The 27,951-nt window shown below is 51.0% G+C and overlaps 1 protein-coding gene and 1 long non-coding RNA gene across 3 annotated transcripts in view; one reads left to right on the top strand and one right to left on the bottom strand.

Annotated features, from left to right (window-relative positions):
- Positions 1 to 662: 662 nt before the first annotated feature.
- LOC116660078 lies at positions 663 to 27,786 on the top strand. 2 transcript variants are annotated; one of them, XR_004315452.1, is made up of 4 exons: positions 663 to 890; positions 27,170 to 27,313; positions 27,421 to 27,467; positions 27,571 to 27,786. It is a non-coding gene; the product is annotated as an uncharacterized LOC116660078 (long non-coding RNA). The 2 variants fall into 2 exon arrangements; XR_004315451.1 differs by having other exon boundaries at positions 27,170 to 27,467.
- The window catches only part of CSMD1 (CUB and Sushi multiple domains 1), a 1,664,412-nt gene continuing 1,655,932 nt past the window's right edge, over positions 19,472 to 27,951 (bottom strand). The window contains 4 exon segments of the mRNA XM_032468715.1: positions 19,472 to 20,348; positions 20,350 to 20,431; positions 22,865 to 22,997; positions 27,650 to 27,737. Of these exon segments, the coding sequence (XP_032324606.1) occupies positions 20,271 to 20,348; positions 20,350 to 20,431; positions 22,865 to 22,997; positions 27,650 to 27,737 (381 nt within the window). The 3' untranslated portion in view covers positions 19,472 to 20,270.

Below are 27,951 nucleotides of genomic sequence, written 5' to 3'. Positions count from 1 at the left end.
GCCTCAGTGAGCGCCTGCCACGCGTGCGCCGGGGCGGAGGTCGGCGTGCGCTGCTGGGCTCTGCGGCCCCGCGGGGGCGAGCGGTGCCGTGAGGGCCTTCCGGGCTCCGTGCGCAGCCGCAGGGGTGGCCAGTTCCCTGTAAGCTGTAACGACACTGTAATGCAGCGGGAAGTAATAACAATAATAATGCATTTTCTCCTCTAAAAGCATGTGCTAGCGATGCGGGCCCGTATGTAGTAATGCGTACGTATTTTGTAAATCTGTGCATGATTTTTTCCCTCTCTTCTGAGAAATGGACTAGGTTTCGAATACACGGCACCTTCCCGGGGACACGCGCTGCGTGTGGAAACGGGAGAGAAGTGCAAGTGAACACGATGTCGCTGTCCCCGAGAACGTGCAGTCTGAGCGGAGCGGGAAGCAGGAGGCGGACCCCGCCCGGCGGGCGCCAGGCGGGGGCACTGCCGGGACCCTGACCGCGTCCCGGGCGCCCGACGGGAGCGGCGTGCGTGCGTGCGTGCGGCCGACGGCGCGCAGGCCGCTGGGGCCCTCGGCGCTGCGTGCGCAGCCCTGGGACGTGCCGAGCAGGCGCTCCGGCGGCCGCGGCGCAGACCTGGGCGCGGAGGAGAGAGGCCGCCGCGCGGGCTGCCGGCGTGGACGCCAGGGAGCGCGGCGAGGGCCGGCCCAGCCGCCCTGCACGGCGCGGGAGGCGAGGCGCTCCGGGAAGAGGCTGTGGTGCGACCTGCGTCTCAGGCTCAGAGCCCCTGTGATGGCTTGACACTTTTCCGTGTGTGCGATACCTGGAGGCAGAATGACCTGCATGAGTTTAAGCTGGAACTCGGCCGGAGCCGCCTGGCAGTTGTCCCCACGAAGGCCCTGCTTGCTTAGATCAGGTGAGTCGTGAACTTTGGCTGTTGGCTTAACTTCTCTACTGGTGCACATTTCTCAATTAAATTTTCCAGTTAGGGCCTTGTACGAGACGAGTGTTTCCCAGCTGTGCCGTAAGGAGCTGCGGGGCTTCCGCGGGGACGGACTTCAGTCTCCCCACCGTGTCTTCGTGCGCAGCTGGGTCTTACTAATGTTCGTGTGACGCTTTCCTGGGCAGCCCGGGCGTCGCCGCCCCCGCTGTCCCGCCGCGGAGGGTGGACGTTTACCCGACCCAGCAGCCCAGGTGCTTCGCCGTGTGCCTCCCGGCCAGGTTCTCTTCATTTCCTCCAGCACTGCGGCCTCTGCCCTGCTCCTGCCGACAGCCCCAAGGGGCTGAGTTCCAGTCTTTCCAGAGGCCCCATGTGTCACCCCGAACCCAGATCAAGCTGAGTAGAAGAGGCATTCATTCTTCCCTTTGATTTTTTGTGTGTGTGTGTGTGTATGCCAAATACAGGCCTCCAACTGCTAGTGGATGTGCACAGTTCCTAATTCAGCAGTCAGCTAACCTCAAAAAAGAGCCGCACTGCAGGAGAGACAGTGTTACAGTCCCACGGACGTACCCTTTCCCCCAGGACCGCACCACCATCTTTTGTACAGAACAGTTTTGCTCGTTAAGAGGAAAGGTACCCTGAGCTTCAGCCAAGTAAGCGTCTTTCTTCTCCCACACGTTTTGTAGGCTTTAGCTGGAGAGTAAGGACGGAAGGAAGTGGGCCTCTGAGTCTAACTCAGTCTTCCCCGCATAGGAGCCGTGGGACTCCTGGTTCTGCCCTGGGTACATATGTCAGGAATTTTGGATGCCAGTGACAGAAGCCCAACTCAAATAAGCTTGAGCTAAAAAAAAAAAAAAAGAATGTAGGAAACACAGAAAGGAAAAAAAGACCTCATTCTAAGGACTAAGGACTGGTTTTACGCTCCCACATCTGGACTCTGCCCTCATGTTTTTATATCCTTTCCCCCTTCTGCTTTGTGTTAGATTAATGTGCTCTGCCTTCCCCGGGGGAAGGGGCTGACCTCACAGCCGGGGAACTTGCGATCCAGAGGCGGCCACCACCCTCCATTTGTCTCATTCCACACTTCGCTCATATAAAAGTGGTGGAACAAGTCCTGGTCAGCTTCGGTTTGGGTTACAGCCCTGCCTCTGTGAGCCGTGGGCTCGGTGTGGGAGACACGGGGACCAACGCAGGCCTGGAGGCGGGCGTGTTCTCAGTGAAATTGGGAGGACAAAAAGGCACAAAATATGTTGGAAAAGTTAACACAACAGGTGCCCACTACACTTGGCCATCACTCAAGTAACAGCAAAACTTGAGATGCTTCATTTTGTCGCAGATAGCCAACAACATCCACACTGAAGCAGGGTCCTCCCCGTGCGTCACACGGCACTTTCGTCTCAGTACCTTCACATCGCCGTAAGGAGACCGAGTTCATTCTTTCTCAGCCAGCAGTGAGTCAGTCTTCGTGCTCAAGTGTGCGCGCGCACACACACAATACACTTTTTAAAAAATATTTTATTTATTATTGTATTATTTAATTATTTTATTTTGGTTTGGGGAGTAATTAGATTTGTTTGTTTTTAGAGGCGGTCCTGGGGGTTGAACCCAGGACCTCGTGCGTGCTAAGCATGTAGTCTACCACTTGCGCTACACCCTCCCCCTTACACTTTTTTTTTTAATGGTAACTCTCATTGTTGATCAAGGAAACCCAAAAGTAATTTAAAATCTCTGTCTGATAAATGCTCAGGGAGGCAGTAGTTGAAGGTACATGCATAAGGCAGTTTCCAGTTTCTTCTATCAAGTTTGTAAGATTTAACTTTACTTAAAAATTTCTACTACTATCAACATTTGACTTACTGGATTTGATGGCATCCCATTTCTCTGTTAGATATTTTTATTTGTTCAATGATAATTCTTCAAGGCAAAGTGATACTCATTAAAATCGATACTTTGTTCTGCTGTAGAGTTTTGAGATCCATCACGTGAGGAAGACCAGAGATGCCAATCGATTATAGTTGCGTTAAAGTTAAATGTACTTACTGTATTTCATTTCCGCACCTCCCTTGTGTGTGCAGAATGAAAGAGGAGTAATTTGCATGTGTAAATGACTTTCCTCTACCAAAAGTATATAACATGAAGTTTAAAATATGAAAGATTCATAGGGAAGCTATCAGATGTCTGCACATCTAGCTGATAGAGTGCCAAGAGCCCTGGCATTTACTGTGGAAAGATTTCTCTCTCCTTGGATTTAGCATGCGTAACAAGCAGACCCGAACAATTGACTGAAATCAGAAAATGTCAAAGCTGCATTTAGAAAATTGAGCGACGTCATTTATTTTGCACCAGTATTAAATCAAGGAAGAGTCACTGACAAAGTGGAATGACAGTATTTTTACATCTAACTTGAAATTTTACATAAGGCAACAACTATTGTTAAATTATCCATAGCTAATTGGTCTTAAACTGAAATAGACAATTAAGCATGTTCTGGACTATTAACTGGTTCATATTTTATGCATTTGCTTAATTAGACATTTCCTAAGCTATTTATTTGCTTTGGTTAATTTTTCTGGAGCATTCTGTTGTGACTTTTAATCTATTTTTCCTTGGTATTAACCCTTTTGAAGTTTGAAAAAAAGCAATGGCTGTAATAATATCAGAGCTAATAGATCTCAGAGCAAAGAAAATTACTAGAAACCAGTGGGACATTACATGATGATCAAAGGGGCATCTGCCAGGAGGATGTAACGGCCCTGAATGCACACACACTGGACAGCAGGGCAAAAGAGCACGGAGCAGAGCTGATAGAGCCAGAAGGAAAACCAGACAAACCTGCACGTAGAGCTGAGGATGCAAACGTCAGTGACTGGCAGAGCGAGGCCGAAACCCGCCAGTCACGCGCGGTCTGCATGTTATACACCGCCAGGCTGTCGATATACGAATTTCCCAAATAAACAAAGTTTAGTAAGTCACCTCGCGAAGCAGAATTAATACAGTTAGCACTCATGTCGTTATGATGTTCATAGTTTCAATAGTTTATACAGAAAACAAGGTCTTCTGGATTTTGAAGGAAAAATATTTAAAGATACTGAATTCGCATTGAGAAAAATGCACAGGTGCACAGTTTTCACCAAATATGGTCCAATTTTGACAGTCGTGTGATGTTATGCATCAGCCTGTCAAGGTTCTTAATGTCCTGTTCTCATGTGAACTCTCTCACTTCTACCAACAAATTAACACACGTTGAAATAAAAAATGACTTTCCGAATATGACACCTGAGGTTCTTTAATTGTTCGAGGGCCAACTTTTTTAGGAAATAGGAAACTCGTGTGGAAAAAAGCAGACAGGAAGGGTCTGGGGAAGGACCAAGGTCCAGGTGTGGGTTGAGACAAGACGCTGGGGAGAGAGCAGGTGCAGGTGGTGAGGGGACGAGCTCTCAGGTAACAGGTGCTAGGCTGTGCATGTGAGTGGAATAAGAAGTGTTCCTCAAGGGGAAGGGAAGTCGGAGGCTGACGGGGGCGGAGTGAAGCCTGGTGAAGCCTCCTGCTGCCGCTGGGCTCTGCTGGCCTCAGGGTGCAGGGCCTCCCCTTCTGGCCCCTCAGCTCTGGTTAGTTGAGGCTTCTGTTTATTAATCTTACAGAAATTGTGAAAGCAGTGGTGGTGTGCAGGAAATGAAAAGGCGTCTTGTGATGAAGGTGGCTCGGCTGTGAATAGCATTTGCGTTGTCATAGTAACGTGAGAGTTAGCACTGGTCTAAGCAAACTGTGACGGAGAGAGAGAGAAGGAGGTGGGACATGCGGGTGCGGGAGGGGACGGAGGAGAGTGAGCTAAATCCCCGCCTTCCACATTTAGTGACATGAACACTGTCACGAATGAAAGCTAATAAGTAGCAATTAAAGGTTAATATTTACATTTTAGAGGTAAATACCGAAAAATTAATCAGAAGAACTGAATGTGGCCACCTGTCCAGGGCCTGCTGTACCTCGTAGAAGTTATTGACTCTTCAAATTATGGACAAGTATAATTCTACCAAAAATAAAAACCAAATTAAAAATAAAATTATAAAAAAGTAATGCAGTGACATCTTAATGGCTATGAAGAATTCACATATTTCCTGAAACTCAAATTTCCTTCCCCTGGATTCTGAGAGCTGGCTGTGCACATGGATCAGAGAAACGAAACGAAGTCTCCTGAGGGTTTAATGTTTCCTAAAGCACAGCGAAAGCGTCAGGTGTGGTGGGCTCTCGCAGGCGGGCTCCACCCGGGAAGGACGTGCTTAATCCCTCGGCCGGTGAGCGGAGTGGCCAGCGCAGGTCTGGACCTACGTGTATAGTTCATCCGGTAGTTCTGAGATCCTGATTGTCTCTGTGCTCCCAGAGGCACACAGCATGTGAAACGCGCTTCTGTATTTGGCGAGCAACGTAGCAAAACCTGTAATAACGCAATTTGTTCCTTCTGATTGATGGAGCCGGTGGGCACCCTTAATACCATCAATTAGAGTTTTTTGCATAATTAAATTGTACAGCCAATTAGTGCGCCATGAAATAAGAAGGTCAGCTAATGAATAATGGAACGTCTCCACTTGACCAGCGGAATGCCGTTCTGAAGGCAGTGACTTCTATGCAATGTCGTTTAAACCGCTGAGCTAGAATTGCGAGCCGGATTTCCACTTCAGGCCTAGAAGTTTTCATTTATTTTTAATGAGCTAACTAGAGTGTAGCTTTGCAAGAAGATGAACAGAGACGTGATTTATTTACACACCAAGGATCCTTAATCATCAGTTAATAGGTGTGAGCAGCTTAAGTAGCTCCTGACACATCATAAATGCCCCGTAAATGTTACCTGTTACAATCATCATTCCAGACCGGAGGGGGCACCCCCAGTTGTTCTGCAGGTTTACACAAATAAACTCCATGATCTGTAGAGTCACATGGCGTAGTTAGAAGCATTTCTTTCCTGTATTTTTGCACGTTTCGCTTTAGGGAAATGAGTATTATTTCGTTCATTATTTTTGAAATATTTTTACCGGAATTAGGTTCTTGAAATACAGACGCTCACAGGTCTCTATGATGTTTGAGAATGCTTCCCTACTCTCATTTTGGGGGGCCACCCCAGGTCAGGCTGGGCCGCGGCTGGCAGTGCCGAACACCGTAGCCGGTTCTGCTCTGCAGCGTCAGCGCTTTGAGCTTGAGTTCTGTTTTCTTCTGAGTCCTCGTTCTGCGACCTGACTGTGCCGTGCGGCCGGTGCCCCGTGGACAGCACACTTTTAACTCATTAAATGTAATGTCATTACATTTTAAACATAGTCAAACTGTTAACAGTAAGACATAGCTGATTTTAATAGGCCATTTTGAATAGGTAACATTAAACTCAAAAGACAAAAAGGGTAGAAAGTGGAAAGCATAGAATTTCATAGAGTCTCCAGTGTGCTTTTTGCACATTTGACCGTGCCTACTGCTGAGATATGGGGCTGTGTCTTACAACCAGAGACGGACGATGCTATACTTCACACTGTCCTTGTCTGGTTTTCCTGTTTAGTGGCTCACCTTAAAGCTGGTGTTGTGTTAGATTCTGTGAAACGTGGGGCGTCCCCGGCCTCGCCCTGCTCCCCGGCTCACCACTGTGCTAACCCCATGCCCTTTTGGAGATGCCCGGTGCTCCTTCTTGTCTCTTCAGGGAAATTACGTGTCCGATTGTCACTCAGGCAGTAGGTGTCCACACACAGCCACCCACGTCTTGCAGTTCCCTCCTAACATGCACCTCGAAGACGTTCTTGCCAGTTCTGACCGAGCTGCTGCAGTTCCGGGCCTGGACGCCCCCTTGGCTACTGCCTGCCCCCCACTGAGGAGCGTGTGGTCATTTCTGAGGTTTTGCTATAATACAACTAATGCAGTAATGTGTTTTAATAGGACATTCAAACATACATGATTACAGCTATAAGTGAAGATACAGTGATTCGTGGGTAAAGGCGTTTTTAGCCTGTCCCTGGCCGAGCGTAGGGGCCCCAGCGCTCCGCTCTCCTGCTCCCTTCCCGTCGTGCGCAGGGGGCAGCGGTCACTCACTGTGCCACGCTGTGTGTTTCTCTAGTTCTGGGCGGGTCGGGCATTTTTACATCCGTGAGCGCTGCAGATGTTTGCTTTCCTGTGAGAGTCTGTTTCTCTAAACTTTTCATTGAGTGTCGTCTGCAGAGAGAAGTTTATGCTGCACATTTATGACCTGAGCAGTTTGCACAACCTGGCCCGAGACAGCCCCCTACAGAGGCCAGGAGGTGAGCAGCCCCCCAGGACCCTCTGTCTGCACCGTCAGTCCCTGGCCGCCCGCGCGTGCATGCACACGTGCACACGCCCATCACGCCCACCCTTGCGGAACCTCTGAGGCGCTGGTGGCCCAGGTGCCAGGGTGGCTGCCAGAGCCCCGCCGTCACGGCCGGGCTGGCACTGGCCTCTGAGCGCCCCCTTCTCCCTCAGCCTCCGAGATCAGTCACTCCGAAAGCCGTGGTGATTCTCCCCACGAAGTGTCCTCAGTTTGCGTTGCTTTTCTTCACTGTCGCCTCTCACCTGAACCCCGTGGCCTCCAGCCTGACCTCGGTGTTCCCTCCCCCCTGGAGAGTCCTTCACACCACGAGGACCGCCGCCTGGGAGCGCAGGCGCGTCCTTCCTCCTCCCAGGTGAGCAGCCCTGCGGTTCCCCTTTCTTTAAGGAGAGAGGCTGCCTTGTGGTCACGTCCTCGCCCCCTCTGGGGAGAGCACAGCGACGAGAGTCCTCGCGGCCCCGGACTGCCTGGGGCCTGCAGCGGCCCCGGAGCCCCCCTCACCTTGGCCAGGCCGGCCCCCAGCTCAGTGGTGCCCGTGTAGGACGCAGGGTGACATGAACCCCAGCTCGGCACACCCCGTCCCTGGTGTCTGAGGAGTCGGGGACCCCGGCGTAAGTGTTTGGGCTCAGAAGAGCCTTTCAGTCTGCTGGACGGCTCAGAGCTGTTCCGTATCCGTGCCTTACCCGTTCCGTGTGTTTGGTAAAAGCGCTGAGGCTCTTCCTTCTGTTCCCCTCCCAGGGAAGCAGCTAGAACCGTCGTTTCTCTGCTTCTGATTGATTTTCACTCAATTTGCGTGTGTTTATTCGTATAGTGCTTTCATAAGTTTGGGGTCCAGTGGGCAGGATGACAGAAAACGGGCCTGTGTGGTCTGGCCCTGATGAAAGTTTAGTACCGACGCATGAGGGTCAAGCTGAAGACACCGGCATGGAGTGCACCGAACGGGGAAGGCTTATTGTGAAGGGCTGCTGCCTGGGAGGGGGCGGCTGACTAAGGAGAAGGGAAATCGAAGGAGACAGGAAGGGAGAGCAGATTCGGGGACCCGCCGGTGTCGCTAAGGGTGAGGCAAGGCGCCCGGGGAGAAACCGACCAGGGAGGAAGTGAGCACTGAGGACAAGGCCCCGCGTCCCGATTAGATGAGCAGGGGCGCTTTAAATTGGCTGCTGTTTTGTCAGTTAGGGATATTTTTTATTTCAAGTAACAGAAAACACCCCCCCACACACACACACACACAATAACTGCGTCGTTTTCTGATTCCATTTGTTTCCCCAGCACGATGTAAACCTCATGATGGTGGACGCCCTCTTCTGTCTCTGTGTCCCCAAAACCTAGCACAGGGCTCTGACCAGAGGAGGCACTACTGTTTTTTAAATTAAAAAATGGAAACAGTGCAGGTGGTTTTATGCAGTGACTCTCGGGCGACACCATCTGCCCAGTGAAGAGGGAGCGTCACCTGTGCGTCAGGTCCTCTGCGAGGTTTTGGGCTGAAATTGTAAACCAGACACACAAGAACTTTGCTCATGGAGCCCATCTTGCAAGACGTGAGAAGACAGAGCAGGCCGGCAGGCCCAAGTGTCATCATGACAGAGGCGGAGCACGGCTGCCAGGCCCCGGGGAGCCCCGCGTGCTTTGAGCTGAGCGGCGGCTCTGATGTGAGTGGGAGAGCTGCGTGCCCAGCACAGTGAAGAGGAGTGCGGGGCGGGGGTGCAGTCGGCTCCAGAGGCGGCGAGGGACGTATCCAGGGCCTGGTGGGGAGACAGCACCGTGGCCTGAGCGAGGCCAGTGCGGGAGGTCGGACGGCGATGCCAAGAAGGTGGGCTTCCCTGGGTGGGTGAAGGAGGACGGGAGGGTGAGGGGCCTGCGGTGGCTCCTGGCTTCTGGCCCCCGGGGGGGGTGGCACTCACTGATTCTCCGCCAGGGGCTCCCAGCGCACAGGCCGGCCAGGAAGGAAGTGTCTCCTTGTGCAGCGCCTGTTGCTTGTGTTTCCGACGGCTCAGTCCCGCCAGAGCGGAGGGAGAGTAACCCACCAGCAGCGCCAGCACCACGAGGCGGCACCGGTGATGTGCGGTGGCACTTCGCTTCGCTGCCCTGACGAGAACCTTGTCTTCAGGAAGCGCTGCGTGGAGCCACTTAGCGTGGCCCGTTTGCTTAGCAGCCAGATCGTGAAACCACCTGGCCACGTTTTGCTCGAAACAGCCGTCGTCCACGTCTGCAGGTTTTCTCTTCAAGGAGGTGCGAGGAAGCCGGATGGGTTCCCGTTTCCCATCGCCAGCAGCCCTCGGGGGCGCTGTGTGCCTTCAGCAGAGACCTGTGACCAGGAGAAGGAGGGGAGGGGCCCCCGCCCCCAGCACAGGCCGGTGTGGGTTGATTTCTGTGAAATGGGCGGTGGGAGGAACTCTGTGCCGAAAGCGTCCCTTTCAGCATAGTTGGAACGAAAGTGCCTGCCCAACACGCACTCAGGTTTCCTCCTGGAGACGGAGGTAGACAGGTCAGCGCTGCCGTGCGTAGTGCTCTTTCCGAGGGGAACGTTAGTCTTCTCATGTCGAGGCCAGCTGATTCAGGCCCTGACAGCTTGCGGAGGGTGGAGCTTATGCCAGTCCCCGTTCTCGCCAGACAGCTGCTTTCCAGACATTTCTCTCTGGACCCACACTTAATTTTTATGTTTTCTGCAATATTTTAAAACGTGTACGGCAGTGAGAAGGCGCTCGGTGACAGTTACATCAGATGGAGATCTGGAATTGTTTGCTGTTGGCATCCATCAGCAGGCTTTTGATTTCAAGGAATAAAAAACACAGCCCCATTAAGCTGGTGACTCAGAGGTGCGGGGGGGCACGGGCTCTTGGAAGGAACACCTCTGATCCGCCGTCGGCTCTGCTGCCGGGGACGGAGGAAGCCCTTCACGGTCTCTCTCCGCCTGCAGTCACAGGTGGCTGCCGGCATCCACTGGGGTAACCCTCCAGTGCCTGGGCAGAGGAAAGAGAATACTTTTTTCACCAAAATTTAAATAAAAGGATTGAAATGTACTCGGTATTAATTTTAGTTGCCTGCCTTCCCTTGAGGCAACGGCCCTGCCCAGGAACGCGGGATGCATGTGATGACTGAGGCTGGAGTCACAGCTGCAATTGCAGACACACAGGTGCACTCAGCATCCCCCGAGGGTAGGGGCTGCTGGGCAGTGATGGACGGACAGACCTCCAGGTGCTCTGAGCACAGGGACGGGAAGGGAAAACCCAACTCAACAACTCTCCGCAGCAAAGTGTAATTAATGACTGTGCTTTCATTTACACGACTTAAATGTCGACACCAGTGCAGCCAAAGAGGCGTTTCTCCCCCCCTCCTGACCCTTAGAGTGTCATCACCTACCAGGGCAAAGCGGTCTTTAAAATACTTCGTGTAACAGGGTGCCAGATGTGCCTCTGTTGTCTCAAATTGTCCTCTCGTGTAATCTTTGTTTTCAGAGCAGATGATAGTCGGTGACACGTAGGTCAGCCTCACGCTGGGCACCCAGGAAACAGCACCATAGCGGTGATGGTGAGGAGGATGGAGATGATGAGGGTTCTGCAAAATAGCTTTTAGAGCACTGGCCCCAGACCTTTCATTTTTATTTTCAATGAAAAGCTTTCTTCTAGTTCCTAATATTTTTCAGTAATAGTCTGCTCACACCTTTCCTAATTTATATTCTAAAAGGATCCTTTGGGTCATTGCCACAGGGTGCTAATTTTATTAAGAAATATAGATTATTCCCACTTTAATTAGCAGAAGGAGATGTCAGCGTGGACAGAACTCTTGCTGAGGGCGGACGCTGCAGAGGCGTTGTCTGCGGTGCTGTGTCTGCGGGGGGGGGGGGGCGGTTATGCCTCCTGGAAGCAGACAGAGGAAGGCCTGCCTGACGTGGTCTTAACAGTGATTCTGGACGTGACACCAGAGGTACAGGCGACAAAAGTAAGTCAACAGGTGGACTACATTGGACTAAAAAGCTTCTGTGCAACAAAGGGAACTAACAAAATAAGAGGCGACGTATTTTGCAGGAGAAAATATCTCCAAACCACATGTTCAACAAGAGGTTAAATATTTAAGGAACTCACACAATTCATTAACAAAAAGCAAATAATCCTATTTTTGAAATGGGCAGAGAACCAGAATAGGCATTTTCCAAAGAAGAATGTAAATAGCCAACAGGTAACTTGAAAGATGTCAGATCACTAATCCTCAGTGGGACAAAATGGCAGCCACAGTGTGGTGTCACCTCACTCCCACTGGAATGACTGTCATCAGAAAGGCGAACTGTAACGAGCGCTGGCGAGGCCGTGGAGGGAAGGGAGCCCTCGTGCCCTGCTGGATGTGACGTGGTGCAGCCTTATCCACAATAGCCGAGATACGGAGACCGCTTGCATGTCCGCTGCCGGACGGCTGGGTGCACAGGATGAAGAATGACTCAGCTGTAAAAGAAGGGAACTCTGACAACGTGGTTGGACCTTGAGGACATTATGGTAAGTGAAGTCAGTCAAACGGAGAAAGACAAACACATATGATCTCATTTAATGTGTAATCGTAAGAAAATGAAAACTCAGAGAGAGTGTATGATGGTGGTCGCCGGGGGTGGGGACATGGGACTGAGGAAATGTTCGAGGGGCACCAGTTTCCAGCTGCGGCGGGAACGAGCGCTGGGCCCCGGCGTGCTGGGCGTCCCTTACTGGGAAGTCACTAAGTGTGTGGGTCGTAAATACTCTCAGCACGTGCAAAAAACTAACTGTGCACGGTGAAGGAGGTGTTCTCTGACCGTACCGTGGTAATCAGTTCAGAATGTGTATGTGTGTCAGGTCGTCACATTGTGCACCTAAAACGCACACAGTCCTGTATCAAATGTCAGTGACGCTGGACGATGTGTTACGTATGTACATGGGTGTCGCAGACACTGATCTCTTACTTCTATTTCAGCTTTGTGCTGCAGCAACATGCTCCACCGTTCTTCCTTTCACTCGCTCTGTAATAACCCATGTTGCGACTGTGCAGTAACTCACTTAGCTGGACACCTGTGGATGGATAGTTATTTCTTATTATAAATTGGCCAGGCAGTTCCTTGTACAAGTATCTTTGCACGCGACTCTGTAGGTGATTGTAGCAGCCACAACAAGCTGTCTGCAAGCGCCACCCCCATCTTTGGGTCCACCTAAGGCTCTCAGTCTCCCTTAGCTGTTCCTTGTGGTCTCATGACCAAGTTTTCTCCAAAGGAGTGTGTGTGGTGGTGTTTTTCTTGCTGTTCTGCTCCGCAGAATCCCGCAGGCACGTCTCTCTATTCTGTTTCTCATCTGGGAGGGGACCTCTGATGAACCGTCGTCACCTGGCTCCCTGAATGACCTCCTGGGAGGTGGACCACCTCACCAGCCTGGACACTCACCCTGAACTCCTGGTGCGTGAGAAACACACGTCTGGACTGAGCCACAGCGTCTGGAATCTGCTTGTTGCCCCACCTTGGTCTAACCTAATTGGTGCACCTTTTTGAAAAATAGGTTTCATGGAATCATCCCCCAAAGAGAGGGCACTGATTTCCATGCCCCAAAATAGTGTTTTCTGAATTCTGAGTAGCTTCTGTTGCGCACTAGATCCTCATCATGTCCGACAATGGAGTGTGTTACCCCCAGTTTTACACGTGAGCCTGTTTCTGGTTAGTGACATGTAACACTCCCTGAGATCATGGAGCTAAAAGGGGGGCAGCTGGGATTTCAACCCCGCATTTTCAGGTCACCAACACCATTTCTGCACCGAAAGTAGGATGCTCTTTAGTTTGTTCTCTACATCGTGAGTCTGCTGCTGCTTTTTTGTTTTGTTCAGTAGTTTGTTGTATTTTATTTATTTTTGTGTTTAACCATTTATAAATATATGTGTGTGTGGATATTTATTTAGTACAGAGCTTGTGTTTAGTTTTCTTTCAGGTTTGTTTTCATCTGTCATGCTAACAGGCCAGAATGTATCAGCGTTACAAAGACTGTCAGTCCACATTCCCAAACATGCACGTGGGGACCGTGTCTGTTGCACGTGGCCCCCCCAGCTTTGGAAAGCAGGCTGATTGATTCTCCCCTAGTTGAGCTGGCTTACGACAGCACCTCTGTGTATTAACTTGCAGTTACTTCACTGCCAGGCTGTTTTTATCACATTCTGTTTGTTACTGTCACACTCTGTTTAGGACAAGAGACTCTTCACTTCCATGGTTAGTAGTTCACGCAGTTGCATTTCATAAGTAGCATATGACTTTCTTACATAATTTGTTGTAATTTTACAGACATCACTAGCTAAATATTGCTTGGCTGTGAATGCTGCCTAAAAGTGTAAATACACATTAACTGATTTTTTAAAAAATTTTAGTGTGTACACAAAGTTTATACAAAGCTCTAAAGCTTGGGTCTTATTTTTATCTGTTTCAGATTTGTCACTAGAATCTATGCCTCAGACACAATAATAAAAAAAAGAGACCCATCTTCCTACCTGTAACTCACAGCAAATACGCAGGAAGATGTGATCACTGCTTCTGAATCTGACATGACAGCTGTAACAACATATGTTCACTTTTTCCGTAAGCCGGTACGTGCTCTCTGAGCGACGAAAGCCACGTGCAACACGTGTGAATGTTCACAGAGGCGCCCCCTGTCGTAAGGCTTCCACCCTTCTCCAGAACATCTGCTTAGGTCTTTTAAACACACACACGCGCCCTTTCCCCAGAACAGTAAGAAAAGATAACTTCGGTGTAAATCATTTTTCCCAATAAAACTTTATTTATATACATTGTGTCTCGGTAGGACACAGCTGAATTACTTCTACCCTACTCATAAACAAATTTATCTAAATTAGTAAGTACATGAATTCATAAACTTATTTTTGTCTGTGTGTCCTTTTGTTTTAAAGCTCTGAATTAACAAAAAAAGAGGAGGGTGGGCTGAGGGAGTAAAATCTACAATGAGAACGCGCAGCGACGCAGGACTGTGGAGGGAGTGAGACCTGGTCCTCACTGCTGGGAGGCCTATAGCCTGGCTTCTGTTTAGAGGGGTCAGCTCGTGGGGGTGCTTTATTCTCAAAGGGGAAAATGCTTTAAAGTAACTTATCTTCCTCATTTTTGTTATCATCAAAATACAAATTGTAATTGGGGAATTTCTGACCTGTCCCCAAATGATGAATCCTAACGATGTGGGAAATTCTCATTGTCTGTTTTTCCAGCTTCCTTTGCATCTGTGGGAGGCTTGTAGCCTGATTCTGGGCAATGAGCTGGAAATGGAAGTTTGCTGGAGGCCATAGGGGGAGATGAGATTTTGTGAAATTGTTGGCTTTCTAGATACAAAAGAGTGTGGCTGGTGTCACCTTTCTTTACTTTGCACATTTGGATTTCTTGCCTTAACAAGGTGTGATGGCTGGAACAATGGCAGCCAGTCTGCAGCCATGAGGGCAAGGACCAGCAAGTTGAGAGAAGCACGCCTTCCTTAGATGAGCCATTGATGAGCAACAGGGGTCAAGAAACATCACAGACCCTGTGAAACAGAAGACTTCAGAAACACGGGCGAGGCAGGCTCTAGGGACGCCCTGCAAAGCCGCACGGGCTTCCTAGTCTTTGTCCTCTGGCTCGTAACCACCTGCTGTCCCTGAATCTGTGGAACTGTAACAAGGTCACTTCCTCTGTGTTACTTGTTGAAATACTCGATCATAGATGCCGTTTCTGTGGGACAGGGTAAAGGAAGCCACAGCCTCATCAGTGCAGAGAGGCTGGGATTTTAACCCTGGCGAGCACAGTGCTCTGGGGTGAGCAGCACGCACCGGCGTCCCTGACTCTGGCCCGAGTCCCTCGTTCCTGTAACTGACAGAAGGAAGCACATCCTCACACTCACAGGGACGGGAGGGGAAACGGGAGTGGGGGTCGAGGGTGTGCGGTTCTGTCCTGTGGAGTGAATCAGCCCCGGGGCTCGCTGCCCATGGTCCGTGGGTGACAGCCCCATGAGGCCCCGGACACCAGGCACACCAGCGACAGAGCCCCCGGCGGTCCTGCCAGCTGTGTGCTGCCCTTTCAACCCCGGTATCGCCAGCAGGCCAAGCCTCGCGGAGGGTCTCTTGTCGCCTTTGCGGGGCCTGAAGGTTGACAGAGCCACGGGGCGCGTCTGTCTGGTTGGCCACAGGTGCACAGAGGCCCGCATTCACCTGCTGGGTTTGGAGGAAAGTCGACAAGATGAGGTCTTAGCTGAGCCCTAGCCTCCCCCAACAACCATCCCTTGTCACCTGGAGACTCACACTGTGTCCATCCCGGACCCGAGCCCGCTGGCCACCATGGCAGCCTGAGTGCTGAGCCCCAAGGTGGGGCCAGCCCAGCCCTGCGGAGGAACTTCCTGAATCTGCCCACTTGTAATTCCACCTGCTGAGTTCCCTGTGCTCCTCCCGGGTGCGGAGACGTGGAAGAGGATAAAAAAGGAATGTTTAGAAAGGTGTGGTGGCGCCCAGGACCAGAACAGCCCAGCGTCCAGGCCAGGGATGGAAGGGGCAGAGAGGATGCCAGGCCGCCTGGGGGGTTCTGGCTGACACCCTACCCAGGCTGACCGTCCTGGGGACAGCGTTCCCAGAGGGAGAAAAGGGGAGGCGGGCCCCGTTTCGCCAGCAGTGCCGTCCAGTGAGGTGGACGTTGCTCTTCTGGGCACAGCCTCAGTCAAAACCCCTGCCCTCGTCTGAAAGTAATTCAGCCAAGACAAAGGGCAAGTCAGACCGTTCACTGTCATCACAACATGGGCCACTGCTGCAAACCCCTCCTCCATCACCGCGCTGTGCGCACCCCGCCGGCGAGGATGTGCGAAACTCACCGTCCTTCAGAAAGAGGGTCCAGCGCCCCCGGTTCGGAGTCAGCGGGTATTTGAGGACCCGCTGTGGGCAGGACGCTCCGTCACATCCCAGGTACTAATTCAGAGGCGGATTTTCAAGTCCCAGGATTAATCTCCAGTCAATTTTCAAGATGCGTAGGTAGAGAGGTCAGTAAGGGGCAGAACTCTCCCGCGATTTCCGCGCGTTGGACGAGGACCCACAGGGAGTCGCCGCGCTCCCAGGTTCCACCGCATGTGGTTCAGTATTCCTTGAGCGTATGTTGTGTGTGAGCAATTCTGGGGATGTTAAAACTGGTAACGGGGGGTGTGGGTTTCTCCTGGAATTCTTAACGTGTAGTAATCGTTTACCAAATGAAACAAAACTGTGTTTACAGTTAGAAAGACAGAAACATTGTAATTGCAGGGAAAGGGAGCGTTGATGACTCGATAATAATTTTTAGTGGAAAAAAAGTATGTTAAATCCAGAGGCCCCGCCCCCTCCTAGCCCTGCCCAGCCCGCGGCCCCGGCCCACCTGTCTGGCTTCTCTGAACTGCTGCTCCGCTGCCTCTGAAAGGGAAGGAGAAACCCACTTTCTAGAGACTGTTCGCTGGCCTGTGGGCGGGCGGTCTGGAGCTGTGACTGCCACCCGGGGTCCTAATGTTTGGCCTCCAGGGGCACTTGCTGGTCCGGGAGACCCAGACGCCGAGCGGGATGTCAGAACTTCGTTGCTTTGAGGCCACGCTGGGGCTCTGTGTTTATTATCGGTGGTTTTTATTTTGTAATAACCTGACTCTCAGGAAAATTAGCGTATCGTTCTGTTTAACTGCAGGGCGTTCGGCCTGACGGCCACTCAGGACGAGGAAACGGCCCGTTTTCTCCCAGCGCCGGGCGGCCGGGGCGGCGCTCCGGGCGGTGATTGCTGCAGGCGCGAGCGCTGAGCTGCTGCTCGCGTGTCATTTTCAGTGTTGTGAAGGTTTACAGGAAGAACTCCCAATTTTTTTTAATCATAAAAATAGAGGCTTGGTTTTGGTTTAGGGGGCAGAAAGCTCACTGATTTTAAGGCAAACCGCCGAGAAGCGTTACCAGCGTCCGCGTGCTGGCCCCGGGCCGCAGCCCCGGGGGGGCGCCCCCTCCTCGCACGCGGGGCGCTCCTTGCTCACGCTCTCCCTCCGCCCTCCCCTTCCAGAGACTCACGTGCACGCGGGCAAACGAAAATAAATTCACACCGAAAAGTAGAAATCTAAAATTAAATATTTAATTAGAACTCTGATTCGCTTTAAAGGTAGGTGGCATTGCACAGGCTATATTACACTCTGTATACTTTTTTTTTTGGCCAAAAAAGATACTGTTCATTTTAACAGGTCACTTTAATATTAATACATGTGTGATAGGATCAGAACTGAGAGTCAGCTAGAGAGAGTACATTGTACATTATTGGGAAAATTACAGTTTTGTATTGTAAAAACATTTATTTTTTTTAACAATTTACCTACATTAATCAAAAAATTACAGCGTATTTAATAATTTTACAAATTCTTCATAAAAAATATATCTCTGTACAAAAAGGTCGTTTGCACCTACTTGGGGTCAGCAGCATGTGGTGAGACGGCGAGACAGACGGATGGGGGTGACCATGGGTTTCCTGATCGTAATGCAGCCTTCTGTTCCCCTTTGTTTATAGTAGCTTTTTTGTGTGGTTGTTTACAAAATACTTTACAGAAGAAAAAAATTATTGCAGCTAGCCTGAAGAAAGGCAAGGTGTGTGGGGACAAGCAGCAGTTTGCACAGCTCTGAAGCACATGACCTGTGGCGGGGCCCATCGCTCCACGTCCCGCGGCTCCCGGACGGGTCCTCCGGCCCGGCTCAGCAAGCGCTCGCGGGTCCGGTCTCACCGCACACACCCCGGGGAGGAACTAGGCAGGGCTCTCACAGGGGGTCATGGAGTCGGTTTTTTTTGTTTTGTTTTTTTTTTTAATAACATGCTCCAAACTGGCAACCAAGGACGCTCTGACTCTGCACGCGGAGGAGGAGAACCGTGTCTAGTCTGGTATGTGGCTTCTCGTGTGGTGTGCGTCCTGTCACTTCAGGACTCGGCAACGTCGTTGACCAGCAGGCGGGTCAGGGATGTGGAGAGAGACATTGATTCAGACTGAGTCAGCGTTTTGCACCTAGTTTGAGTGACTCAAACCGAGTATGTACACTCTGTGTCTATTTACACGTGGGAATGTATGTGTATGTACACCTGGGACGTCTAGAACCCTGTCTCCCTGCGCACAGCGACGCTCACTCCCCGCCGTCTCCCTGTGTCCCCACCCCCGAGGGTGTCAGGAGCGGGCTCGGGGGCTCCGTCTCGTCTGGGAGGAAAAGCCTCAGAGGGCCTCCTGGCTGCGGAGCAGAGCTCGGCCGCGATGCCAGGTTGGCCGGAGCGGCCTGCGCAGCGAACTCGGCGTCGGACAGCGGAGTTCAGTCCCGGGCGATCGGAAAAGCCAGGGAGGAGCGGGGGGCGCCAGCCAGGCGCCCCGACGGCGTCCGCCCCTCAGCCAGGCCGCAGGACGGCGGGCGCCCGGCAGGTCAGAGCGACTGACACGTTCCGACCCAAGCTCTGGAAGGAACGAGCTCTCATCCTTTTTTTTTTTTTTTTTTTCTCCATTTTCACTTTCGCACCAGAGGACACGCACACCAGTCGTAAAGGTAGGTGTGACGCGCCCCAAAGGCGACAGAGCCTCACTACGCCGGCAGGGGACGCGGGGAGGGGCATTTCCAGTAAGTGGAGTATGTTCTTAAAACCCAAACAATAAAATAAGCTTCGTCTTTTCAAAATGTTTTTATCAAACAGTTGTAAATAAAAATAAACATGATCTTCACCCTGACTTTGTTACATAGACATTCTCACTGCCACGCCTTCTACTTCATGTTGTGATTTTATCCACATGGGGGAATCACACCTATTTTGTTTATACTGAAACGCAAGTTTACCTGTGGTGAATTTTAAGCTGGAAAAAATCACCGGCATTTTCTTTCCACCTGGAATAATAAAGCATGAAACAGAAGACAAAGTAACATATGAAATAAGTCATCAGAAAGAAGAGTGGGTGTAACTCTTCTCTGCCTCCCAAGGAACACTTGATTTTTGGATCCTGAACAATTTCCACCGAGTTCAGGGCCTCCTGTGGTCACTGCCCTTTGATGCAACACCGGAGAGTGACCGCATGGCAAGAGACACAAACGTCACAATGCGGAAGGGAAGACTGTGTCGTGAGCCGGAACCCACAGGCCATGAGCTACCTAAAATAAATTACTATTCACATCTGTACACGGCAGAGAGGAATGGCTGCAGACCACCCGCGAGGAAGCAGTGTCATGTCGACAGGCGAGGGCGACGACAGGAAGAAAGGAAATACGTGGGAAATAAAAAGGCCTCTTTTTTCCTCCTTGGACGTCTTCCGTGAATACAGCACATCTCTGTAGCTACAAGAAGCAGTAACAAAATAAATCTCTTCAATACCATTTTTCCTTTGAAAACCTGTGCCACATCTGGGGTTTTTCCCTTTTTTCTAGCCTGCCAGCTGGACTGCAGTGGGATGCGTAGCTGGACAGCATGTGAGGGAGCTTATGTACAACGCGTACTGTGTATAAACCCCGGGTGAACAGTTTTATTTTGTTTATCAGAATCTTAGTCATTCGTAACACACTAGTGCAAAAAATTGTGCATCAAAAATTCTGCAGTGGGACAGCTGACCGGGAGACGTGCCGACGGCCGCAGGAGTGGACGCTGAGCTGAGCTGCGAGTCCCTGGAAGCTGGTCCGGTCCCGGGAGGGCAGAGTGAAGCGGCTGGAGGTGTGCGCGCCTACCAGGAAGCTGTCTTCTCGAGAGCGCTTTTCGTTTTTCTGGAGTACTTGTATTCATGGGGATTAAAAAAAGAAAGAAAGCAACCAAGCCCACGACGTGGCGCTGCCACTCCGCCCCGTGCCCGGAGGCTGCGTGGAAAGGCGTCGCAGCCCCGCAGGAGGAGGGGGCCGGGCGCGGGTCCCTGCGGGCGCGGCCCGGCCTGGCCTGGAGCGGCCGCCTCCGGAAGGCAGGCCCGCGGCTCCGGGCCCGTCGGCGGGACGCTCGGCGCTGCGGCCGCGGGGATGGGGGGGGGGGAGGGCGGGTCTGCGGCACCGAGGGTCACTGCTTGTCCGTCCGAGGTATGGCTGTGAGGCGGCCCGGGCCCTGAGGGCTATACCACCGTGCACACTGTGTTCAGAGTCGTGTCGAAGCGCACGGCCTTCGCCTCGGTGGGTTTCAAGTTCGTGTCAGTACATGGGGTTCTCGAAGGAGGCCTGCCCGTTGCTGCTCTCGTGCCCCGCGTAGCCGTTGTACTGAACCTTCGGCCTGGTTCTGCAGGGAAGAGGGAGAAGCCTGTCAGGAACCCGACCTCGGGACCGGGGACCGCCCGCGTCCCCGGGCCCGGCCAAGGCAGTGACCATGGGCGGCGGGGACGGCGGGCAGGGGCGCTTCCCCTGCTCGCAGAGTCTGGGGTTTGCCTTGGTGGCTGGGGTCATAAAGAGGGTCTCAGAACTGAAGTGTCTCCACACTCAGACTCATCTGATTCCTGCTGAGACTCCTGGCCAAGCGGGAGCCCCAGCGCCAGGTCCCAGAGGAAGCGTGGCGTTTTTGGGCCACACATAGTGACAACTCCTGAGGGACCGTCTCTGACTTGGGGGGTTAGGGGCCAGTATGGTTTGCTCCGTGCAGGGCAGGTGAGGACCACGGAGGAAAGGACCATGACATGCTGGTGACCAGGCACGGGTTCCTTTCTTCTGCAAAACCCCCGCGTCCCTCCCGGCCCAGAAACGGAGAATCCAGGGCCCCACAGGTCGGAAATCCTGGGGGCCTGATGGCCGGGGACAGACAAGACCTGGGCTGCCTCACTGCCTGCCCGCAGTCTCGGTATGGAGCGATGCTGGGAGTCACACTGAGGTTCGGTTCCCACCAGCCCACAGTACGAGTCAGATTCGTATAAAAACAGGTGACATCTCCCTCCCACTGCGTCGTGTAGTCTGCAACCTGTTTCTGAGCGTTACCGTCACCGAGGACCTAGTGCCGGACGTTTATGGAGTTTCTAAGGTTCGGACGACAGCTCTGGTGTGTGTTGAATACTCCCCTAATGCTATGCTGTCCTCAAGTTAAGATGAAATTAGAAGTAGTGTTTAATTTCTGCGCAACTATGTATCATTGTGTGGGCCTGTCTTTTCCAAGCATAAGAGGTGCTGAAATAGCTTTCTCTGAGGCTTGTACAAAGGCCTGCATCGCTGGGAGGAACTGGCCGACGTGTGGGAGGCCACCCAGCTCAGGCCGGGCAGAGGAAGCCCTGGGAGGCTGCCCGAGGGAGGCTGCCTGCTCGGCGAGTGTGAAAAGATGGGGAAATAACTTTCATGGACATATCTTTTCCTTGGGGTTACGCTGGATGCCAATAAAAAGCAAGGGTGAGTATGTGGGAGTTACAAAGTCCCGCTTTATGTGTTTCCGTACGGCTGTTACGTTTCCTAGAGAAACTTGTGAAGAAGATAGATTTTCAATTTATATTAAGTGAAGGATTTGTATTGTCAGAAGAGAAGCACCTCCAGCAGGCGTTTTATTGGACAAGGTGGTGGGTGTGTTTCTGCACTGACTGTACCTTTAAATAGCTCTGAGCTGGAACTCGAGGACAAGGCTCACCACACTTGTGTGCACAGGCTGTTTCTTCTCCAGAGTGGAAACAAGAATAATACAGATGTGCCAGGCTTTAACTTTGTGAATATTATCTGAGACTCCTTTCACTGGGTTACGTTTTTACAGCAAGAACGTTACCAACCACAGGGGGATGAGGACATCCTTGCACAAGGCTGATCCAATATAATTTTGAAGTAACATTCTTACTATCTTATGTTTCAAAACAAAGTATTAGAAAGTGCATTTTTTAAGCTCATTTCATTTAGAAAAATCCCAAACATCCTCACACCAGCTTTTTAAAACCAGGATTAAGTAGGAATATCTGTTAAATAAATAAATACAGACACATTAGCATTCCTTAATCTTATCACAGGGAATCAGAGTCTTAAATTATTTGCAGATGCTACTAGTCCAGACGGGACTTTAGAGCAGTTTGCCACATGCCAGCTTTCTCCAGGTAGTGCTTATCCACAATGTCTGAGGATTTAGCATTCCTCCCAAAATCTGGTTTTGCTTTTTTTTTTCCCTGGCATCCATGTAACCCCAAAGAAAGAATCAATCTCATTAACATTGTTTCTCCCCCAGTTTTGACATTTTCCAGTTAGTAGGGATGTGCCAGTTAACAGATACTTGGAGCACTTTCTCGAGAGGCGGACTATGACGCGACGTTGCTCAGCACGTAGTAAAAACTCAGTTTGTATTTGTTGAAGGAAGGAATAAAGCAACAACTTATAAACCATCGATTTGTGGGGCTGCACGGCCTCAGGGACGGTCTCTGCAGTCCCGCTGGAGGGGAGGTGCCATCTCAGTGTCCCTGAGAGCTGGTCGTGGAGCTCGAAAGTAAAAGTAAAATCATTCATCTCATCTTGTAACTGAACGTGACACATAGCACGTTATGTCTTAATCCCTTGATTTATCCTTTTAAACAGTTTTTTACTCAGAGTTACCTCACTGGAAAAGGATGGTAAATAAAGAAACCACAGTGAGACATGGCCGTAGGGGCGTCCCTAACGCAGGACAGGTCGTGCACAGAGCACAGACCTGTGAGCGCGGTGCAGGCGCGTTCCGGGCACCGGATCCATGCCCGCAGCACGCCCACAGGCGGCGCTCCTGCCCTACCTGTGTTTGTAGAGGTAAAAGGCCACCCCTGACAAAATGAGCGCGAAGAACGGGACCAGGATGGCGGCCGCGACAGAGCCGCTGCTGGCTCCGCGGTGGTGGTTCGAAGGATCTTGATCAGAGCTTAGGGGATCTGGAAAAGAAAAGGCACATTTAATTTGCAGACATTGTACAATGAAATATTTAAAATATTTAGATAGCTTTTTAAATAAAATTGTAAAAATAAAAATTCCTCCATTTCCACATAAAACCTTAGAATCACTGTGACTTGTCATTTGCTTCAGTTGGTGCGGGACTGGGACGTTCCAAGCACCACAGGCATGACACCAATGTACTTCCTCAGTGGACGCTGCCTCTCTGTAAATTAACCACCGGTTTTTGTGGTCCTTCCATGTCAGCACATGAGTCACGTTTCACGTCTCATTTTCAGATGCGTTAATTCATCAGCTGCTGGGCGAGGGGAACCTGCCAGAGACCCGTTCTCCTAAACTCAGCCTCTGGGTGATAGGCACTTGAGCAGAATCAAGCCAACGGGAGGCCCCTCCCCGGGCACTGAAGGTGGAGTGGGTGAGGTGGAGCCTCCTGACATGGTTTGGACCTGGTTCCCGTGGCCGTGCTGGTGCTGGAGGCTTGGGGACAACCTTGAGTGCTCCCCGGGGATCGGCCCAGTCCATGGTGGCTACGCCCGGCCGCCCGGGAGAACCACATCAGTAGGTGTGCGGTGACAGTCTCAACTGCTGGGAACAAGGCTGGCCCGAGGCGGAAGTGCCCGGGGGCCCATGTTTCCTAGAGTCAGCGCCTTCGTGGCAGGGCCGTCCCGGCCAGCTCTCCTCTGGAACCCCCAGTGCCTGCAGGGGAACCTGGGACACAGCAGGCACTCGGTGCGCATTTGGGAAATGAAGAAACGGTGCTGTGTTTGTAGAGTCCAACACCCGCTGGTTTCCACTAAGTCACCACAGCTCACGCTCCAGGTTTTTGTGTCTCTCTCTGCCTCAGTCCAGCAAATCTGCTTGAGTTGACCAAAGCTATTTTCTGTTACCTGCAAACGAGACCGTGTACTTTGGCCATCGCAGATATCAGACCTCCAATTAATAAGCTCCAGGAAAACTGACGTGCCACAGGAGACCTCAAGTCACAACACAGGGCAGCAAACAAGGAGGCCTTTGTGGATTGTACTGCCGACAGGACTCTGAAGCCGTGACGCTGTCTGGGGCACCTGGTTAATTTCAGTTACTCGTACTTGTAATGGCTTAAAGGGTAATACATGCACATAGTTAATTAAAATGGCAAAGGTGGACATAAAGACAGTTGGAAATAAAGGGTCTCACTCTTTATGGTAAGCGGCGTTTTGTTTTTGTTTTATTTTCGTGTCAATCCAACAATATAAAACCAGTATATGTGACTCTCTTCCCTTCTCTCCTAAAATACGGGGGTACTGTTAATACCTTTTTGTATTTTGCTCTTTGAACTCAACCATGCACACCTGCGGGTTACTCCCACCCGCACGTGTGAATCGGACCTCGTTTGTTTAGGTGTGCGGCATCCTGTTAACTGAATTCAGCCAGCCAGCCAGCTTTCACAGGACGTTCAGGCCGCTTCTAGTCCTTTCCTGTAATACTGCCGTGAACCTCTTTTTCTACAGCAATACATCAGCAGGAGCCGAAATATTTGGGAATCATTGCCTAACAGAACGTGTAACCTGCAGTGTTGCTAAAATCTTATGCAATTGGTGTGCAGATTTCATTCCAACCACTGTGTGAGGAGGGCCATCACGGCCCCAGGACAGCCGTCTGGTCTCTAAGTGCCCCCTCGGCCCCCTCCTGAGCCGCCACCACCTCCCCTGCGTCCTTGTCTCCCTTGCGCTTCTTTACTTAAGAGGGGAGGTGAGCATCTTTTCATGTGTTGTAGGCCGGGCCATTCAGTTTTTTCTAAAGAGCGTTATTGAAAGGAGTTCACATTCTGTAGAATTCGCCCTTCCAGTGCCTACGTACAACTCAAGGCTTTTAAACTATTGCAAAATGTGTGTTTGCTGCTGCAGTGACCCCCACAGTCTACCGGAGGGCGTGCTGTCACCCCAGAAGAAGCCAGTGCCCTCAGCGCCCCCTCCTCCCCTCCCCTCCCCAGCCACCAGCTTGACGAAGGCGGCCACCCTCTGCACGGATCTGCCTGTTGGGGGTGTTTCACATAAACGCGATCACACAACATGTGGTTCTGGTGCGTGGCTTCTCTCACTTAGCGTGACGGAGCTGCCGACTCTGGCAGTGACTCTGTTCTGACCACTCGATGGGCTGACTGGAAGACCGTCCGCCGCCGCAGCGGGCCCCTCGTAGGCTCCCATCCACCAGGGATGAGCGTTCCCGCTTCTCCGCCCCCCGCCTCCACTTGCTGCGTGTGTCTGTGAGCACAGCCGTCCTGCTGGGTGTCGGGCGGCTCTGGTCTGCATCTCCCTAACAATTAAGGATGAACGAGGCTGAGCGTCTTTTCATTTGCTCACTGGTCTCCATGTGCCTTTGGAGGGGTGTCTGTGCAGATCACTTGCCAGTGTCTTCGCTTATTTGCCCATGTGTTATTGAGCCGTGAGAGTTTCTATTTTCTGGGTACAGGACCCTTGTTAGATGCGTGATTTGCAGATTTTTCTCCCGTTCTGATTGTGTGTAGGGGAGACGGGCTTCAGCTGTGGTGGGAAAAAGTTTATTGTTCAGTTTCTTACACAAGTTTTTGCATTAGGGTTGCCTTTCAAACCGACTTGGTTTAGTATCCATTGAATGATAATCACTTTTTTCCAGTTTATGTACTGGCTGGAGACAATTAAGAGGTTGCTTATCTTTATCCATTAAAAACAAAACGTCGCCGTAGCACTCAGATGAATGGCGGTTGTTGAAGCATTACTTAAACACAGGCTTTTCTCATTAGTTGAATGGGAGACTTGCCTGTGACTCAGGCTACTTTGTGAGGCAAATTGTTTTTCCTGACACTAAGCTCATCATCACACAAGAAGGAAGATTACTTGTTCCAGCAAGTTGTCATTGTGTTGGATTATAAAGAAGTGGGGCAACGCAAACGAGTCTGCAACAGCAAAGTGGTGTCCGGCCGGGCTTGCGGGGGCACCTCAGACCCCTGCATAGCTTCTTGCACGCTCACTGGGGTGTCCTCAGACAAAACTGCTGGAGTGTGTGCCCCGGGGAGCGGGGGGGGGGGGGACAACCTCAGAGCCAGTGGACACGACCCACCGCGGGTGTCGGCCCAGTGCCTCTCATTCTCTCATTTCCTCAGAGTAACACAGCCCCGCTTAAAGCGTCAGCTCAGCCACTGCTGCCATTATAATTTAAAAGCTCCTCTATTTAAAAGCACTCTATTTTGAAAAGTGGATTTAGAGTTTTTTATGATTACTTACCCGTTTTGGTCAGGTTTTTGTTTGTTTTTGTTTTTTCAGTATGATAACAAACAGGTTGGTATATATTTCCTCGGGAACCCCTGAGGAGCTGGAGCAAGTCTTTGAAACGAGTTCATTGGTGACAGTCACACCAACATTACACTCGTGTTCCTCTGGAAGGCTCCTCTGGCATCAAAGCCTACACAGCGCGTCCTCTCCTAGAGCCGGTATGTCGGTGGCAGCCCGTCACTGAAGGACAGAGTGGCCGACACCGTCCCGGGGACGCGTGGAGCTGGTCTCCTCACCACAGACGCACCTCCCGCCTGTGTCAGCAGCCACGAGGCGAGGACTCGCCTGTGCAAAGAGCTTTAGCCGCAGAGGCTCGTATTGTGTCTAAATCTTTATAACAACCAGGAGCTGACTTCTCCCCCGAGATTCCCAGGGAAGAAACAGGCTTGAGAACATTGCAGCTCCTCTCAGACTATCCAGCCAGCAAGCAGATGAGGGGGGTCATGTCCCGTGAATTTTCTCATGCGCTTTCTTGTCTAGTTACTAAGCTAAAAACCAAGCACCTGAGACAGACAGAAAGAAGGAAGATGTATCTGTCCATCTGTCTGTCCACAGCAGACTTTTTTCTCACATAAAAGTCGTGAGCACCTTTCCACGTCAATGTGTGGTCTCTGTTCCTTTAATGAAATAGACTGCGGCTGTCCTCTGCTGAGAGTAACACACTGCAGGCAGTTATTCACGGAAGCAGTTCCTTTTTGAGGGATGTGTAAGATACAGTTTACTTCTAACTTCAGCTATTAGAAATAGTCCTGCTTTAGACGTACCTGAATAGGCAAAACACAGTGGTCACACTTGTCTGAGTAAAAATTTTAGAGATAGAATTGTGGATGAAAGCAATTGCCACACTGTGTATGTCTATTCAGACAGCCACCGAAAACGAGCAGCCAGGCGCTGACGTCTACTGCGCACCCAACGTCACGTGGAGGGAACTCTGCCGTCCCCACAGCTGAACGCGACTTGTCCTTGACGTCACAGCACGTACTTCTGAAGCTGAAGGTCTTTTCATGGTTGGTTGGCCTTTTTTAACCACTCTTAGGGTCATGGAGTTTGTTTATTGTTTAACTGAGTTTCGTCTTTGCCTTTTCTCCCTGTTTAAAAATACGTCTTTGCACAGCAAGGGTGTGAGTTCCATGTCTGGCGTATTTACTGCTCTTATTCCAGGTGAGATTGTCTGTTTTGCTTTTTAAAAGCAGGTTTTTTTTTTTTTTATCCAGTTGTAAAACACATGAGTCTTTCCCATTATTTTTGTTTCTGTGTCTTTCAGTCATGTCATTACTTCTCAGCTTAATCACCTGAAGGCCAACCTGATACCTGCTTTATTCAGCAACACCAGAGCAGATTACCTTGCCTCTCCAGCTTGAACTTGCCGAAGTCTCTTCCGTGAATGTCACCTTGAAAAGTGAATCCTCCTCTTTCAAGGCCCGACGATACCTGACACGCACGGAAAGGAAGAAGACAGTGCGTTGCAAGGATGAAACTCCATCTCTCCCTTATCATAACGTAATTATTATTCCTCCAAATTCGGGTACTCAGGCTAATTTTGTCATTCCTTTGAGTGACCCATTTAGAGTTAAAAGTGGAAAAATATAGACATTAACTCTATAAATTCTCATTCTCTCCTTCTGATCTCAAACCAGTAGTAGAT

This window comes from Camelus ferus, chromosome 26 (genome assembly GCF_009834535.1).
Source record: "Camelus ferus isolate YT-003-E chromosome 26, BCGSAC_Cfer_1.0, whole genome shotgun sequence".
NCBI lineage: Eukaryota > Metazoa > Chordata > Mammalia > Artiodactyla > Camelidae > Camelus > Camelus ferus.
Note: the sequence above shows the minus strand (reverse complement) of the source record. Positions and strands in the feature narration are given on the sequence as shown.